Source organism: Muntiacus reevesi, chromosome 13 (genome assembly GCF_963930625.1).
Source record: "Muntiacus reevesi chromosome 13, mMunRee1.1, whole genome shotgun sequence".
Taxonomy (NCBI): domain Eukaryota; kingdom Metazoa; phylum Chordata; class Mammalia; order Artiodactyla; family Cervidae; genus Muntiacus; species Muntiacus reevesi.
This window is the reverse complement of record NC_089261.1, coordinates 7,916,338-7,931,469: the sequence shown is the minus strand read 5'-3', so window position 1 is coordinate 7,931,469 and position 15,132 is coordinate 7,916,338. Positions and strand designations below refer to the sequence as shown.

General features: G+C 51.2%; 1 protein-coding gene across 5 annotated transcripts in view; it reads left to right on the top strand.

Moving 5' to 3' along the window:
- Positions 1 to 15,132, top strand: part of MYO18B (myosin XVIIIB) — a 222,152-nt gene that overhangs the window by 181,644 nt on the left and 25,376 nt on the right. For all 5 annotated transcript variants that reach the window (XM_065904351.1, XM_065904348.1, XM_065904350.1 and 2 more), the window contains one exon: positions 7,715 to 7,845. In XM_065904351.1, coding sequence (XP_065760423.1) covers positions 7,715 to 7,845 — 131 coding nt within the window. The remainder of the gene's footprint in view (positions 1 to 7,714; positions 7,846 to 15,132) is intronic.

Here is a 15,132-nt window from a genome sequence, read left to right as displayed (position 1 = left end):
CCTTAGACCATGAGTCAGAACTACATAGATAAGCCACCTCTGAATTCCTGGCCCACAGAAAACCATGGGAGATAATGAATGATATTTGATGTTTTAAAATGACTAGGTGTTGAGGCAATTTGTTATGTAGCAATAAATTACTAACGCAGACTGCAGGTTGTAATCTAGCATTTGGTTGTAACACTTGGCACTCATAATTCTGGATTTATTGCAGTGTCTTCCTTGAAATATGCAAGTAGAGAAGTGTGCAAATCGCAAAAGTATACAGTTGGATGAATTTTTTTTACAGACCAAAAACACCCTCGTCTGTCTTTAATAACGAAGCCTGGGATGTAGCCCAGATGGTTTTGTGCTCTGTACCGGTAATTCTCCTGTGTCTTCTCAGATTCATTCTCACCCCTTCTCTGCTCTGAACTACAGGAAGCTGTTTTCCCAGCTTGCCTTCTGGTAAGTTCGGCCAGTAGAAGGCAGTGACGGACAATAGAAAGATAGGAGGAGAAGAACCAAGGTGTTCTTCCTTTCTCACACTACCTTGAGGAGGGGGGCAGGCCTGGCCGCCACTCAGGCTCTGTAAGCCCGTTCCTGTTAGGGACCCTCCACCCTGACAGCATTTCCCACTGGGCAGCCCTGCCGTTGCCCGACTTCTTGGCTTTTCCTTCCAGCCCTAGGTGAGCAGTACCGTCCTGCTATTGCTAATCTCTTCTGGCTTCTCATCTTCTCCATCACCTGGAAAGCCAAGTCCCTATATTAAATTCCTCTGGTTGAATGATCTAGAGCGATTTCTATCTTCCTGACTGATACAGGCTTCCTCGGAGGCATTACATTAAATCCTTCTGACTTCAACAAAAAAAGCATCAGGTTCATAGAATTCATTTTCTGAAAAATGAGGCTATCCTCACTATACAGTCCCTGCAGGTTTCATATTTTCAAAGTCTTCACTTGGAAAGAAAGAAACGGGACCGTTTGTTACGTATTAGGTACAAGCCACGGTATGAGGTATACCAGTTGTATGCAGTTTTACACTATTTCACTTGTTCCTCACAGTACTGTTTATTGTGGAATAATACTGTCATTTTAACAGATGAGAAACTGGAAGTCAGAAAGGGTTGGTGGCTCTCCAGAAGTCACATAGCGCTTCACCTTGTCCTAAGGACGGTGCTTCTCCTGCTGCTCCCACGGTGGTGGTGGTTTGCATCTCCCCCTCCCCTCCCCACCCAGCAGGGTGTCTGCCGAGGTGTGGTGGGCTTCAGCTTCCTTCGGACCCCATAGAGCACCCGTCAGTTTCAAGGAGAAATACCCACTACCCCGACCAGCTAATGTAAGTTTCTTGAGGATTCAGGAGGCATTTCCAGGACGATTGAGGTTACTTTGAAGTGTTGGCAGGGTTGGCAGTTGCAGTTGATGCTGGCGGATGGAGCAGAGGGCAGCCCCAGGGAGAAGCACTTAGCTGGGTGGTTCAGAGAGTGGTCTTGGGCCCCACATCGCCTGCGATCTGTTAGACGTGCCTGCTGCAGGCGAAGAAAAGGGACAGGAGGGCTTGTGAGATTATTTCCTGCCCCTTTGGAAACAGGCAGGCCTGAGCGTGAACCCGTGCGTCACTGTCCAGCTGGGTGACTTTGGGATCTCTGACGAGTCACTCTGTGTCTGTCACATCATTAAAATGCAGTAAAAGAATCTGCAGGACTGTTTTGAAGAGAGGGTATTGCCTAGTGGCAGCCAGCTTCTCTCCTTCTTCCAGGTGGGGCTTGGCCTCCTTTTCAGGAGCTTCTCCTGTTGCGGAGGGCGGGCTCTGGAGCGTGCGGGCTCAGTAGCTGCGGCACACGGGCTTCTTTAGTTGTGGCACGTGGGCTTAGTTGCCCAGCGGCAGGTGGGAGCTTCGTTTCCCAACCAGGGATCAAACCCACGTCCCGTGCATTGGAAGGCGGATTCTTAATCACTGGACCACCAGGGAAACCCCCACAGTCTTAAATAAGGGAATCTGGCGCATCACTTGGGGTTTCTAAGGGGCGCCCCAGCTCTTTCTCAGAGCGGGACTGAGCACGTCCTGCCAGTGCTCACGCCACTGTCACTAGGGCCTGGGAGCTCTTACCAAATTCCTCCCAGGCACGTGACCTTTGCACAGCTTAAGTGAAACCGTGGTGGTTCCTCGTGCCTCACCCCAGAGGTAGTAATTCCGCTGCGACCTTGCTGTCGTATTCTTGGGTTACTTTTTATGGGCTTCTATTGTATATGACTCCGAGGGTTCTTATAAAGATGATGTGAGAGAAGGTTTTGCAGACACTTAGCACCATGCCCGCCCATGTAAGAGACAGAAATAAATACGTTCATTTATTAACTATTCACAGATACTTGTTAACTACATGCTGCGTGTCAGACTGGGTATACTTGTGTGTGTATCTATAAATACACATGTGCACACACATTCACACACATACACATTTATATATATTTACATTTATGTTTCCAGATACTATATGCATATGTTATATAAACATGCATTTTGTATATATTTCTACAGCTTATGTGTGTGTGTATAATTTCTTTAACACCAGGCTCTGTAAATAAAGTTTCCATTTGTCTTTAGCACATCAAAAACGAACAGCAAGATGATTTCTCATCAGGTGTGGGGGATGTTTCCAGATAGTCTGCTCTATGCTATAAACTGTGCTGTGCTATGCTTAGTCGCTCGGTCGTGTCCAACTCTGTGGCTCCGTGGACTGCAGCCCACCAGGCTCCTCTGTCCTTGGGATTCTCCAGGCAGGAATACTAGAGTGGGTTGCCATGCCCTTCCCCAGGGGATCTTCCCAATCCAGGGATCGAATCCAGGTCTCCTGCAATGCAGGTGGATTCTTTACCATCTGAGTCACCAGGGAAGCCCATACTGTAAACTCGGTGAAATTAACTTTGGGAAGCCTTGTGGGATACCCCCAAAAGTGAACAAGGCAACCTCCAGAGCCGCAGAAAGTGACATATGAGAGTGCCGTGTGTCTGCAGACAGGAGAGGGGCCTCTGAAGGTGGAGATGCCCTGGGCAGAGGAACCAGACAACGGTTTTAAATATTAGCCTCTAATTGAACCTCACAAGAGGAGACGATGTTAATTGCAGCCACTAATTATTGTATGAACTGCTCCCTACGTGAGCAGCTCCACGCAGCATGTTCCGAGGGGAGCAGCCTGGCCGTTTAACAGGGTTTATGAGTCTCTTACAGAATGCGAGGGCGGCCAGCACACATACATAGCACGTGGTCTTGTGTTGGTGTCTGTATGCGTGGTGTGTATTATATGCAGCTAAGCGAGTATCACCCTGTCCCTCCTTTATTCGCCTCTTACAGTCATGCAGTAACACCATTCGCTCAATCCTGAGACATCTTGAGTGCCTGTTCTGTTCTAGACTCAGCAATACAGGTAGATTAGGGCCCTAAAAGAATGATGCTCTGTGGAAGTTAGGAGTTTGTCTATACCTCCTGCACCTGGGTCAGTGCTGGCGCATAGTTCATGCTCAATGTTTGTTGAATGAATGATATGTAATATGCATACATACATACCTATATATATAATGAATATATACTTTATGTCAGTGTTTTATGTCTATTATAATGTATGTATCACTCCCAGGTGGCGCTAGTGGCAAAGAACCTGCCTCCTAATGCAGGAGATGTAAGACACGCGGGTTCAATCCCTGGGTCGGGAAGATCCCCTGGAGGAGGAAATGGCAACCCACTCCAGTATTCTTGCCCGGAGAATCCGATGGACAGGGGGGCCTGGCAGACTGCAGTCCATGGGGTTGCGAGGAGTCAGACACGACTGAGGCTCCTGAGCACGCAATCACTGTGTTATGGCTACAGAGTAATGTGGACATACGGGTTATTCGTTAGTGGTTTCTGCTGTATACATCTTACTATCTATATAGTTCTGTAACCTAATTTTTCCTCCAGCTTCTTCCTGCCCCATGTCCCTAAAAAGAGAAAAGCACAGAAGACCACAGGCTTACCCTTGGCCTCAGCACGCAGCCTCACTTGTGTGGCAGCAGTCCTGACCAGTTGCTGCTCCGGGGGTGGAAGAAGGCCCGGCCCTCCCAGTGCCCTCTTCTCCTGGTGCCCCCCTCCCGTGTGTCTCGAGCTGTCTCTGGCAGGGGCTTGTTTTGTCTGCCCCCAAGAGACTGGTGGGGCCGCCGCATCCGCTTCGCCTAATGACTGGGTTTCTGCAATCAGCAGACTCCCTGCTTTTCGAGCTGAAGCAGGAAAGGTGCGCTGATTGCTGATGACACAGAGTCTGAATTTCCCAAATCCGTCTTGGGAGGTTTCCGCTGAGCGTGGTGTGCGCCCCCAGGCAAATTGGAGGGTGGAGCCCAGAGGGCAAGGGGCGTGGTGGAGAGTGAGGGGGGCAGCGGCCGGTCCCCGGAACCACCTGCCTCGTCTGTCTGTGGATGGTTTTCTTGCTCTCGACTCTCCTTGTCTGTGTAACTCACCCTTTAAGCTGCCCTTGCATTCCACCCCTGCTTCTCCTCTGCAGATGGTGAAAAGCCTTCAGAGGCCTGCATTCCAGCCTCCTTATCCTCTGTGTGACCTTGGCAGACCACCCTAGTGCTGTGGGGACTCCCACCCGGTTGCTGCTTGTTCTTCTCAGAATTAGAAGACAGTAACGCCACTGCTGGCCAAGCCTTTCCTCTCTGCCACGCTCATTCTATGCTCACAGCAGCCCTGCGAAGGGGCCCCTGCTGCCTCCATTTTACCCATGGGGATCAGAGAGGTTGAGTAACTTGCTGAAGGTCACGTAGCCTATAGGGGGGAGAGATGGGATTTGAGCCCAGGCATCCTGGCTCCAGAGCCTGCTTTCATGATCATGATAGTGTGGATCGGACCCACCTCAGGTCCACACTTTCTCTGCTCACCTGCTTAGTCCCAGCCCAGAGCCCCCCGTCCCTAAGACGCAGTGCCTGCCCCATCCATCTCTTCTGTCTTCCAGGAGGGCCCTGCAGGTCAAGGTCGGAGGACCTTGTTGTTCCCTCTGCATGATGTTGACATGGGCCAGGGTCACCCAAGCACAGCTGAGAGGGGCCATCTGGGCTCTTCTCCCTTGGCTCACGTGGCACGAGGGCCTCACCTGGGAACCAGGACCTGGCTGCCTGGCTTTGTGGTCCCTCGACTGTGTGGCCTTGGGCGGGTCTTCTTGCCGCTCTGCTGCTTGTCTCTAAAAGAAGCCTGGCATGGCCCCGACGGGGCCTGTCTTACAAACACACTGATGCCTCGTCCCCTCGCCTCCCAGGGACGCTGTCGTCCTGGCCCACTGGCAAGGAGCTGAGCCCGGGCGATGCTCCTGCCGTCTGCTGGGATTGTGCATCCAGCCGTCTTCCTGGTGTCTTGATGAGCTGACAAGCACCCCCTCGCCATCCCGCAGTGTGCCTTATTTCCTCTGACAGCCCACCAGCCTCCTGCCCGGGGGCCCCCACCTCAGACCGCCGCTCACCTCATCAGCACCGAGATGGGGATTTCACAGCTGGCAGTTTCAATCAGCTGCGATGTTCCACCAGCCCCTGTGTGCACCACCCACCTCTCCATGCCGCCCCTTCCCTCGTCAGCCGGGCTTGACCCTTCGGCTTCCTCGGTCTTTGCTCACTCTCTCTCTCAAATTGAAAAGGACGCACAATCAAGGAAAAGGCACAGACTTACAATACCGTGGATGGACCAGCTGGCCTGCTACGGGGAGCTGAGTGTGTCCCTGCAAAAGGAGCCCTGGGCCTCGCTGGCTTTCCCAGGGGCAGGCAGGCAGAGCCCCAGAAAGATCAGTGGCCGGTGAGCGAGGCAGCCTGCCCCAAGTGACTTCCCTGGCCTCAGTTTCCTCATCTGCAAAATAAAGAAAAGTCATCCCAGGCTCAGAGAAGGGCTGTGCCGTTGGCGGGTCTCGGGGAGCTGAGAGCCGTACTTAAATGGACCCACAGTCCTGAGGTTTTCAACCTTCACACTCTCATCAGTTGGGATATACCTGGTGCCTAAGACAACAGTCAAAAAGAAACTTGACCTAAGAGCAGCTTGAAGGAAAAATCCTATCCCTCACCCACCTTTGCTCCTATCCGTAAATATTCTCAGCTCTCCATGTGTTTTCCCAGCTGCACGTGTGCTGTTTGCATGGAGACCTGGGCATAATATTTTCTGTTCTTTTCTGCTTACTCGACACTGTTTCACTGAGGGTTCCCCGCTGGCACCGTCCTAATTGCTGATGTTGACTTCTGTCTGAGAGCATCAGAGTGACGCACTGCAGTCCCCCTGCCAGTCCAGGTGGCTGAGTGACGGGGTGGCTCTCAGGCTCTTGGTATCATCAGTAGCTCCATTCCAAGCATCCTGGGTCCAGGGCCTTGCTCTGCTGCCTGCTTTTTTCATGTTTATTGTTGATGTTACTGTTGGTTGCCCTGGGTCTTCACGGCTGCACACTGGCTTTCTGTAGCTGCAGTGCATGAGCATCTCATTGCCGTGGCTTCTCTGGTTGCAGAGCACAGGCTCGAGGCGCTCGGACTTCAGGAGTTGTGACTCGCAGGCTCAGTAGTTGTGACACATGGGCTTAGTTGCCCTATGGTGTGTGGGACCTGCCCAGACCAGGAGTCAAACTCGTGTCCCCTGCATCGGCAGGCAGATTCTTAACCTCTGGGCCAGCAGGGAAGCACTGCTCTGCCTTTTGACTCCTCCCCACGCTAGGATTAGCTCCCAGAACGTGGGTCTCTGGGGTGAACGCAGGGTTTCTCAGGCCAGACACTGGTGACACTCGTGTGAAGTAATCGGTCCTCAGTGCTGGGGGCTGCTCTGTGAACTGAGGGTGCTGGACAGCAACCTTGGCCTCTGCTCTGCGAGAGGTCACCAGACCCCCGTTGACAACCAGCAACGCCTCTACACAGCGTCCCCTGGAGGGCAGACTCACCCTCAGCCGACAGTCATTGTGCGAACGGGGAGCAACGTGTGGACAACGTTACACGTGGCAGTCAGAGGCTTTCCAGAGAGTCTGGATGAAATCTGGCTAGGGCGGAAAGTATGGATGAGCACAGATGGAATCTGCTGCATCCGCTCAAGTTCCAGCTTGAGTTCCATTCAAGCCTTTGCTCCCCCAGGCCTCATCTCTTCATCTGTGAAATGGGGACAGTGATAGAGCTGTGTGCCAGGCTTGTGATCAACAAGTGAAGGCAGGGGCCCTAAACACTGAACGCGGCGCTGGGCGTGGAAAGGTCTCAGTACACTTCAGTGGTGCTGGCCAGCTGCAGAGGGAGCCCAGCTGGGGTTTCTGTCTTTGCCCGTGCTGCCTTTGAGGGCGGCGGGAGGGCTGGGGGAGTCTGGGTGACAGAGTTGAGAGGGACCTGCTCTTCTGCCTTCCCCCCAACCTCCCCCCACATCCATCCCTGGGGCAGGACTCAACCTCCAGAACCGGCCTCAGCAGCTCTCCTGGGAAACATCACTGAGTCTTATGTCCACCACCCATCCAGGGCATCCTGTGTGGGGTCGCGCAGGCCAGGTCCAGCATTCCTGCTGTGCGTGACCGCCTGAGGCATCTGTTCCTGCTCTGAAATTTGCAGCATCTGTCTGAGGCTCCATAAGCCCTTCCTTAGAGAGAGCCCCTCGTGGGTACCCACCATGTCACAGGGAGCCGGTGAACACCAGGCTCCTCCCCAGAACTCTCGTAGGTGAGTGGGGGTCTCGCCCAGGGCCAACGTGTGCTGTGGTCTCTGTCCCCAGGAGAAGTACGTGGAGGAGCTCGCCGCAATCAGACAGACCCTGCAGACTGACCTGGAGACATCCATCCGGCGGATCGCCGACCTGCAAGCAGCCTTGGAGGAGGTGGTGTCCAGCGACAGTGACACAGAGAGGTAACCTGCGAGGGGCAGGCGGGGCCGGGCACGGCAGGGGGTCTGTGCCCTGGGGGCTCTGCGGTCTTCAGTGGACAGGGCTCCCCTCTCCAGTCTGGGGGTCCGGGGACTCAGGCGCGCTGGGGGCGAGAGGACAGCTGGCCGGCTTGGACGAGCAGAGGCGGGATGCTCCCTGCTGGTGGTACCGTCCTTGCTGTGGTCCTGGGCTGGTGACCGCTGCTCAGAGGCGTGTAGCTGCCAACTCCCCCGTGAAGGTGTTCATTCTCAGCATCAGTGTGACACGGACCCAGTGGACTCGCCGTGTTCTAGCCTCTAAATGAAGGGCTTTATCTAAAAAAATCCTCAGTTTGTGCAAAAATAGTTTCCACGCCAATATCCTGAGGATTTCTACGACGTCCCACTAATGTGCAGAGCTGCAAAATTGCTGGTAAAATGGCAAATCCTGATCCTGCAGCCGCTTCCCAGCTCATGCTCACATTCAGGGTCCCCGTGCCCCTCCACCACCAGTTTTATTAGAGTCATGACAGGACCAACGTCTGTAATTACAAACCCCTGGCATCAGTACTACCTGCTCCGTGCTTGGGCTGGCTTCTCCATTAATAGAAATGCTGGAGCTTTTGCATTAATTATAAAGGGAATTAATGACTATATATACTAGTATTGGAGGTTTTTACAAATGAGCAAAACTTTTAAACCATTTTTGCTTGCACAGAAGTAGATTGCTTTTCTAATAAACAGTAAAAGTTCTAAAAATAACAAGACTGAAAAGAGGCAGAATCTGTTCTTGGAGGTGCAGGCACAGGCTGGGCAGGTGTGAGAGGGAACCAGGGGCCACGCCTGTGAAACAGCCTGTGTTCAGGACTGTGTGAGGGGTGAGGTGGCCACAGGACCCCCGGGGTGAAAAAACTCGCCTTGGACCTGGAAGAGTCCAGGCCGTACGTGGGATTCTTGCAGCTAGAAGAAGGGGAGGCTTAGGGAGGGCGCAGGTGCTGCCTTTCAGCCAGCCCGATTTCCAATCAGGGATCCGAGGGTTCATTTTGGCCTGACTTTGCTCAAGTTTGTCAAATAGCTGGCTCAGATGGTAAAGAATCTGCCTGTGATGCAGTAGACATGGGTTCAATTCCTCAGTGGGAAAGATCCCTTGGAGAAGGAAATGGCAACCCAGTCTAGTATTCTTGCCTGGAGAATCCCATGGACAATGGAGCCTGGCGGGCTACAGTTCATAGGTTGAAAGAGTCGGACACAAACCAACTAAACTACCACCTGTATTCTTACCAGGGGAGAATCCCCTGGACAGAGGGGCCTGGTTGGCTACAGTCATTGGGGTCGCAAAGAATCAGACACGACTGAGTGACCAGTACTTTTACTTTCCTCCAGTTATTCAATCTCTTTGAGCCTCAGTCTCTTCATCTGTAAGATGGGTTGATAATAAGTGAAAAAATCCAACCCTGGCACAGACCCGTGTACCTGGCGGGGCTCAGCCATCATCAGTTCCATTCATTCATCCATGTGATCGGTTCCACCTGTTCCATGCCACACTGAGCCAGCGTTTGTCTCAGTCCACTTGCTTCTTGTCATCATGTGTCTCCATCTTAGAGATACAGGGAGACTGAATAACTTGCCTGGGGACAGGCGAAAGTTAAAGTCCTGAGGAGTAGAAAGGGGGAGGAGAGCACAGGTCTCTGCCTCCAAGGAGGCCACATTCTGTGTGTGTGTGTCCCTGCCCGTGAATACAGTGGACAGACTGATGAATAAAATACTAGACTATAGTAGGAGTTACAAAGACAGAGAACATGATGCTTTGATGAATGGCAGGGGGGGGGGTACACTTGGCATCTCTGAGAGAAAAAATTGAACTGAAACGTGGATTGAAAGAAGGAGCCAGAGGTGGGAGCCTGGAGAAAAGTGAGCCAGGGCTGATGAAGAGTGTTCTGGAAGTAAACCCTGACCAGCCTGCCCAAGTGAGATAAACGGGAAAGAGCGAGAGTCTCCTGCTCTTCTTCCTTCCCTCTCTCCCACCTTTCTTTGTCTTTCGAAGTGGCCCACTGTGTCCTCATGAAGTGCCCCAGGACCCCAAACAGGATCGGCAGCATAACCCATGAATCCACGGAGGATGAGAACCTGGGACTTTTTGTTCAGAATCAGTTCAGTTCAGTTCAGTCGCTCACTCATGTCTGACTCTTTGCAACCGCATGGACTGCAGCACACCAGGCTTCCCTGTCCATCACCAACTCCCGAAGTTTACTCAAACTTATGTCCATCGACTTGGTGATGCCATCCAACCATCTCACCCTCTGTCGCCCCCTTCTCCTGCCTTCAATCTTTCCCAGCGTCAGGGTCTTTTCAAATGAATCAGCTCTTTGCATCAGGTGGCCAAAGTATTGGAGTTTCAGCTTCAGCATCAGTCCTTCCAATGAATATTCAGGACTGATTTCCTTCAGGATGGACTGGCTGGATCTCCTAGTAGGCCAAGGGACTCTCAAGAGTCTTCTCCAACACCACTGTTCAAAAGCAGCAATTCTTCGGTGCTCAGTTTTCTTTATAGTCCAACTCTCACATCCTTACATGACCACTGGAAAAACCATAGCTTTGATTAGACAGACCTTTGTTGGCAAAGTAATGTCTCTGCTTTCTAATATGCTGTCTAGGTTGGTCATAACTTTTCTTCCAAGGAGCAAGCGTCTTTTAATTTCATGGCTGCAGTCACCATCTGCAGTGATTTTGGAGCCCCAAAAAACAAAGTCTGTCACTATATCCATTGTTTCCCCATCTATTTGCCATGAAGTCTTGCAACCAGATGCCATGATCTTAGTTTTCTAAATGCTGAGTTTTAAGCCAACTTTTTCACTCTCCTCTTTCACTTTCATCAAGAGGCTCTTTAGTTCTTCGCTTTCTGTGGTAAGGGTAGTTTCATCTGCATATCTGAGGTTATTGATATTTCTCCTGGCAATCTTGATCCCAGCTTGTGCTTCATCCAGCCCAGCGTTTCTCATGATGTACTCTGCATATAAGTTAAATTAACAGGGTGACAATATACAGCCATGACATACTCCTTTCCTGATTTGGAAACAATCTGTAATTCCATGTCTAGTTCTGTTGCTTCCTGACTTGCATACAGATTCCCCAGGAGGCAGGTAAGGTGGTCTGGTATTCCCATCTTGAAGAATTTTCCACAGTTTGTTGTGATCCACACAATCAAAGGCTTTGGCATAGTCAATAAAGCAGAAGTAGATTTTTTTCTAGAATTCCCTTGCTTTTTTGATGATCCAGCGGATGTCAGCAATTTGATCTCTGGTTGCTCTGCCTTTTCTAAATCCAGCTTGAATATCTGGAAGTTCACAGTTTACATACTGTTGAAGCCTGGCTTGGAGAATTTTGAGCATTACTTTGATAGCGTGTGAAATGAGTGCAATTGTGCAGTAGTTTGAGTATTCTTTGGCATTGCCTTTCTTTGGGATTGGAATGAAAACTGATCTTTTCCAGTTCTGTGGCCACTGCTGAGTTTTCCAAATTTGCTGATATATTGAGTGCAGCACTTTCACAGCATCATCTTTTAGGATTTGAAATAGCTCAACTGGAATTCCATCACCTCCACTAGCTTTGATTATAGTGATGTTCCCTAAGGCCCACTTGACTTCACATTTCAGGATGTCTGGCTCTAGGTGAGTGATTACACCATTGTGATTATCTGGTTCATTAAGATCTTTTTTGTATAGTTCTTCTGTGTATTCTTGCCACCTCTTCTTAATATCTTCTGCTTCTGTTAGGTCCATACCATTTCTTTCCTTTATTTTGCCCACCTTTGCATGAAATGTTCTCTTGGTATCTGTAATTTTCTTAAAGAGATCTCTAGTCTTTCCCATTCTGTTATTTTCCTCTATTTCTTTGCATTGCTCGCTGAAGAAGGCTTTCTTACCTCTCCTTGCTATTCTTTGGAACTCTGCATTCACATGGGTATATCTTTTAACTCAGATGACCATTATATCTACTACTGTGGGCAAGAATCCCTTAGAAGACATGGAGTAGCCATCATAGTCAACAAAAGAGTCCGGAATGCAGTACTTGGATACAATCACAAAAACGACAGAATGATCTCTGTTCGTTTCCAAGGCAGACTGTTCTGTATCATAGTAATCCAAGTCTCTGCCCCGACCAGTAATGCTGAAGAAGCTGAAGTTGAACGGCTTTATGAAGACCTACAAGACCTTCTAGAACTAACACCCCAGAAAGATGTCCTTTTCGTTATAGGGGACTGAAATGCAAAAATAGTAAGTCAAGAAACACCTGGAGTAACAGGCAAATTTGGCCTTGGAGTACAGAATGAAGCAGGGCAAAGGCTAATGGAGTTTTGCCAAGAGAATGCGCTGGTCATGGCAAACACCCTCTTCCATCACCAGATTGTCAGTACCGAAATCAGATTGATTACATCCTTTGCCGCCAAAGATGGAGAAGCTCTATACAGTCTGCAAAAACAAGACCGGGAGCTGACTGTGGCTCAGATCATGAACTCCTTATTGCCAAAATCAGACTTAAATTGAAGAAAGTGGGGAAAATCACTAGACCATTCAGGTATGACCTAAATCAAATCCGTTACTGTTATACAGTGGAAGTGAGAAACAGATTCAAGGGATTAGATCTGATGGACAGGGTGCCTGAGGAACTATGGACAACGGTTCGTGACATTGTACAGGAGGCAGGGATAAAGACCATCCCCCAAGAAAAAGAAATACAAAAAGGCAAAATAGTTGTCTAAGGAGGCCTTACAAATAGCTGTGAAAAGAAGAGAAGCAAAAGGCAAAGGATAAAAGGAAAGATATACCCGTTCATTCAGAATAGATTTGGAATTTCACGGCAGTCACAGCAAAGCGGCACCACACGCCGGCCCCTCTGGGCATGGGCTGGGAGCCTGTGAAGCCTGCCCTGAGCCCAGGATGCCTCCTGGGAAGCATCTCCTAATTCTCAGCTGCCTTGGGCCTCCCTGTCTTATAACTCCCATGGAGCGTGGGTTTCAGTAATGGCATAGGTGTGGGAGGAGACGGGGGAAAAATCGCCCAGAAAGAAGGCTCAACACTTCTTAAGTCTCAGTTCCAGAGAATTAGGACCATCCAAGCCATGTTGTCTGGTCAGTGCACAGTTAAATCGGTTATCAACGAGAAAAAGAAGTGTGCGGGTCCCCGGGGTGGAGAGCCGCCGTCCGAGCAGGGCCCCGCTCCCGCCCGAGCGCTGTGGGCGCTCTTCCCTGGCAGCTCCGCCCCGCAAGCCCCTCGTAATTGCCTCATCGCCTGGGGACAGCAGGGTTGCTTGGAGCCTGAGGGATTGGTCCAGGTATGTCTCTGAACTGAGCTCTCAATTAGGATTCAAACCCACCCTGGGAGAGAGACACAGCGGTGCTTCAGCTGGAGGTGAGGCTCTTTGAGAGGCTTGTTCAAATTATGAAAAGTCACATTTCCCCATGTTGGGAATTAGATCCGAGTGTAACAGGCCTTCCAGGCTGGAAACGTGGCTACGTGCTCGGAAAGCCAGGAGGCCGGTGTGGCAGCATTTCAGCGCGTGCTCGCCAGCACCGGTGCCCTTGTGCTGTAACTTAGACTGGGGCGCCAGCCTCCTTAGACTAGTGGAGGGACGCTTTAAGCTGTTCCCCCAGGCTCAGAGCACGCTCATGACTCATGCAGCAGCCGACAGCCCCATCTGTTCCTGCCCAGGGTCTGCGGCTGCTCTGTCACCACCTCGGCTGGGAGTTTGGGGCGGGGTTGGTGGGGAGTTCAGAAAGGTCAGTGGATGACCCCTGACCCCCAGGTCAGCCAAGAGGATCCATGCCAGCTGGCTCCATCTGAGACGAGGGCTGTGGAAAGGCGTCCTCTGGTGCCGTGTTGAGTGTAAGCTGTACATTTTCCAACATCCATGCTGCTAACTTGACGAATTTGAGCTGTGGTCAGAGAAGTAGAAAGATCTGGGCCTCAGCAAAGATGGCGGGGGCCACCGAGGGCATCATCCCACATCAGCTTATTCGGTAGTGGGCCCAGGCTCTGGCCAGACTGCAGCAGTTCCTGCTGTGAAGTCGGGCAGGCTCGAGGCCGCCCACCCCTCTCTTCCCACAAAGCTCTTAACCTTCCGATTTTGCTTAGAAGGAGTGGCTCCCCACATTGCTCTATTATTCTGAGACATTCCAAGTTACCTCCCAGGGCCCTTAGTGCAGGACCGGAGGCTCATCTGACGCCACGGAGGACACTGGTCTTCTCTTCTTTATTAGGTTTGATTTTGGCTGCGCTGGGTCTCCGTTGCTGCGCGGAGGCTCTCTCTAGCTGCGCCGAGTGGGAGCTACTTGTCTTCGTGGCGTGCAGGCTTCTCATGGCCTCCACCTCTCTCGTTGCGGAGCGTGGGCCTAGGCGCGTGGGCTCAGCAGTGGTGATGCTTAGTTTCCCCCACAGAGTGTGGGACCTTCAGGGACCAGGGATGGAGCCCGTGTCCCCTTCATTGGCAGGCAGGTTTTTAACCACTGGACCACCAGGGAGGTCCAGATGTCTGTCCTTCTAAGCATCTTTCTAGGAAGGTCTAGATACCCAGCTGGTGGGTTTCTTGGGGAATGAGGGCTCCAAACCACTTAATCCACCCTGGCATCACAGGACACACTGACCATCGTGCTATTGGCATCTCTTTCCTGAGGACTGGCTTTGTACCAGGCTACACAGCCTACCTGCCTTCCATGCGTAGTTCTCACACCAACCCTCTGAGGGTGGTAACCATTATCACCCCCAGTTGACAGATGAAGAAACTGCAGTTTAGACAAGTCAAGAAACTGGCCCCAGCTCACACACTAAGTGATGGGGCTGTGATTTGATTCCAAGCTGACCCCACCACCCACACTTCCAGTGAGCAAGCCCTGCTGTCGTGTCAGACATAGCCCATCTCTCCCCTTTCTCTTGTCGAGGTCTTGGTTCTCTGCCAAGTTTACTGGCCTGTCATCCTGGTGAACTTGCGTCTGTCACCATGATATGGGCCAGTGCATCCGTGTGTCACTTCCCAGGCAGTGTTTGTACTCAGACCAGAGTTGTCTGGCAAAGGCTCCACGGAAAGGAATACAATGGGAGACATTTAATTACTTCTGTTGCTCACCAGCAGTACGCCCAGTCCATGTTCCTCTTGAAAAGTCACAGGAACCAGGGCAAGAGAAAGAACCACTGAGGACATGTCAGGAGATGAGGGAGAAGCCAGGGACCACATATCATGGACCAGTGCTGGCTGCACGGCCAAGGAGATCAGGACCATGGACAGGTTGCCTGCCCTTCC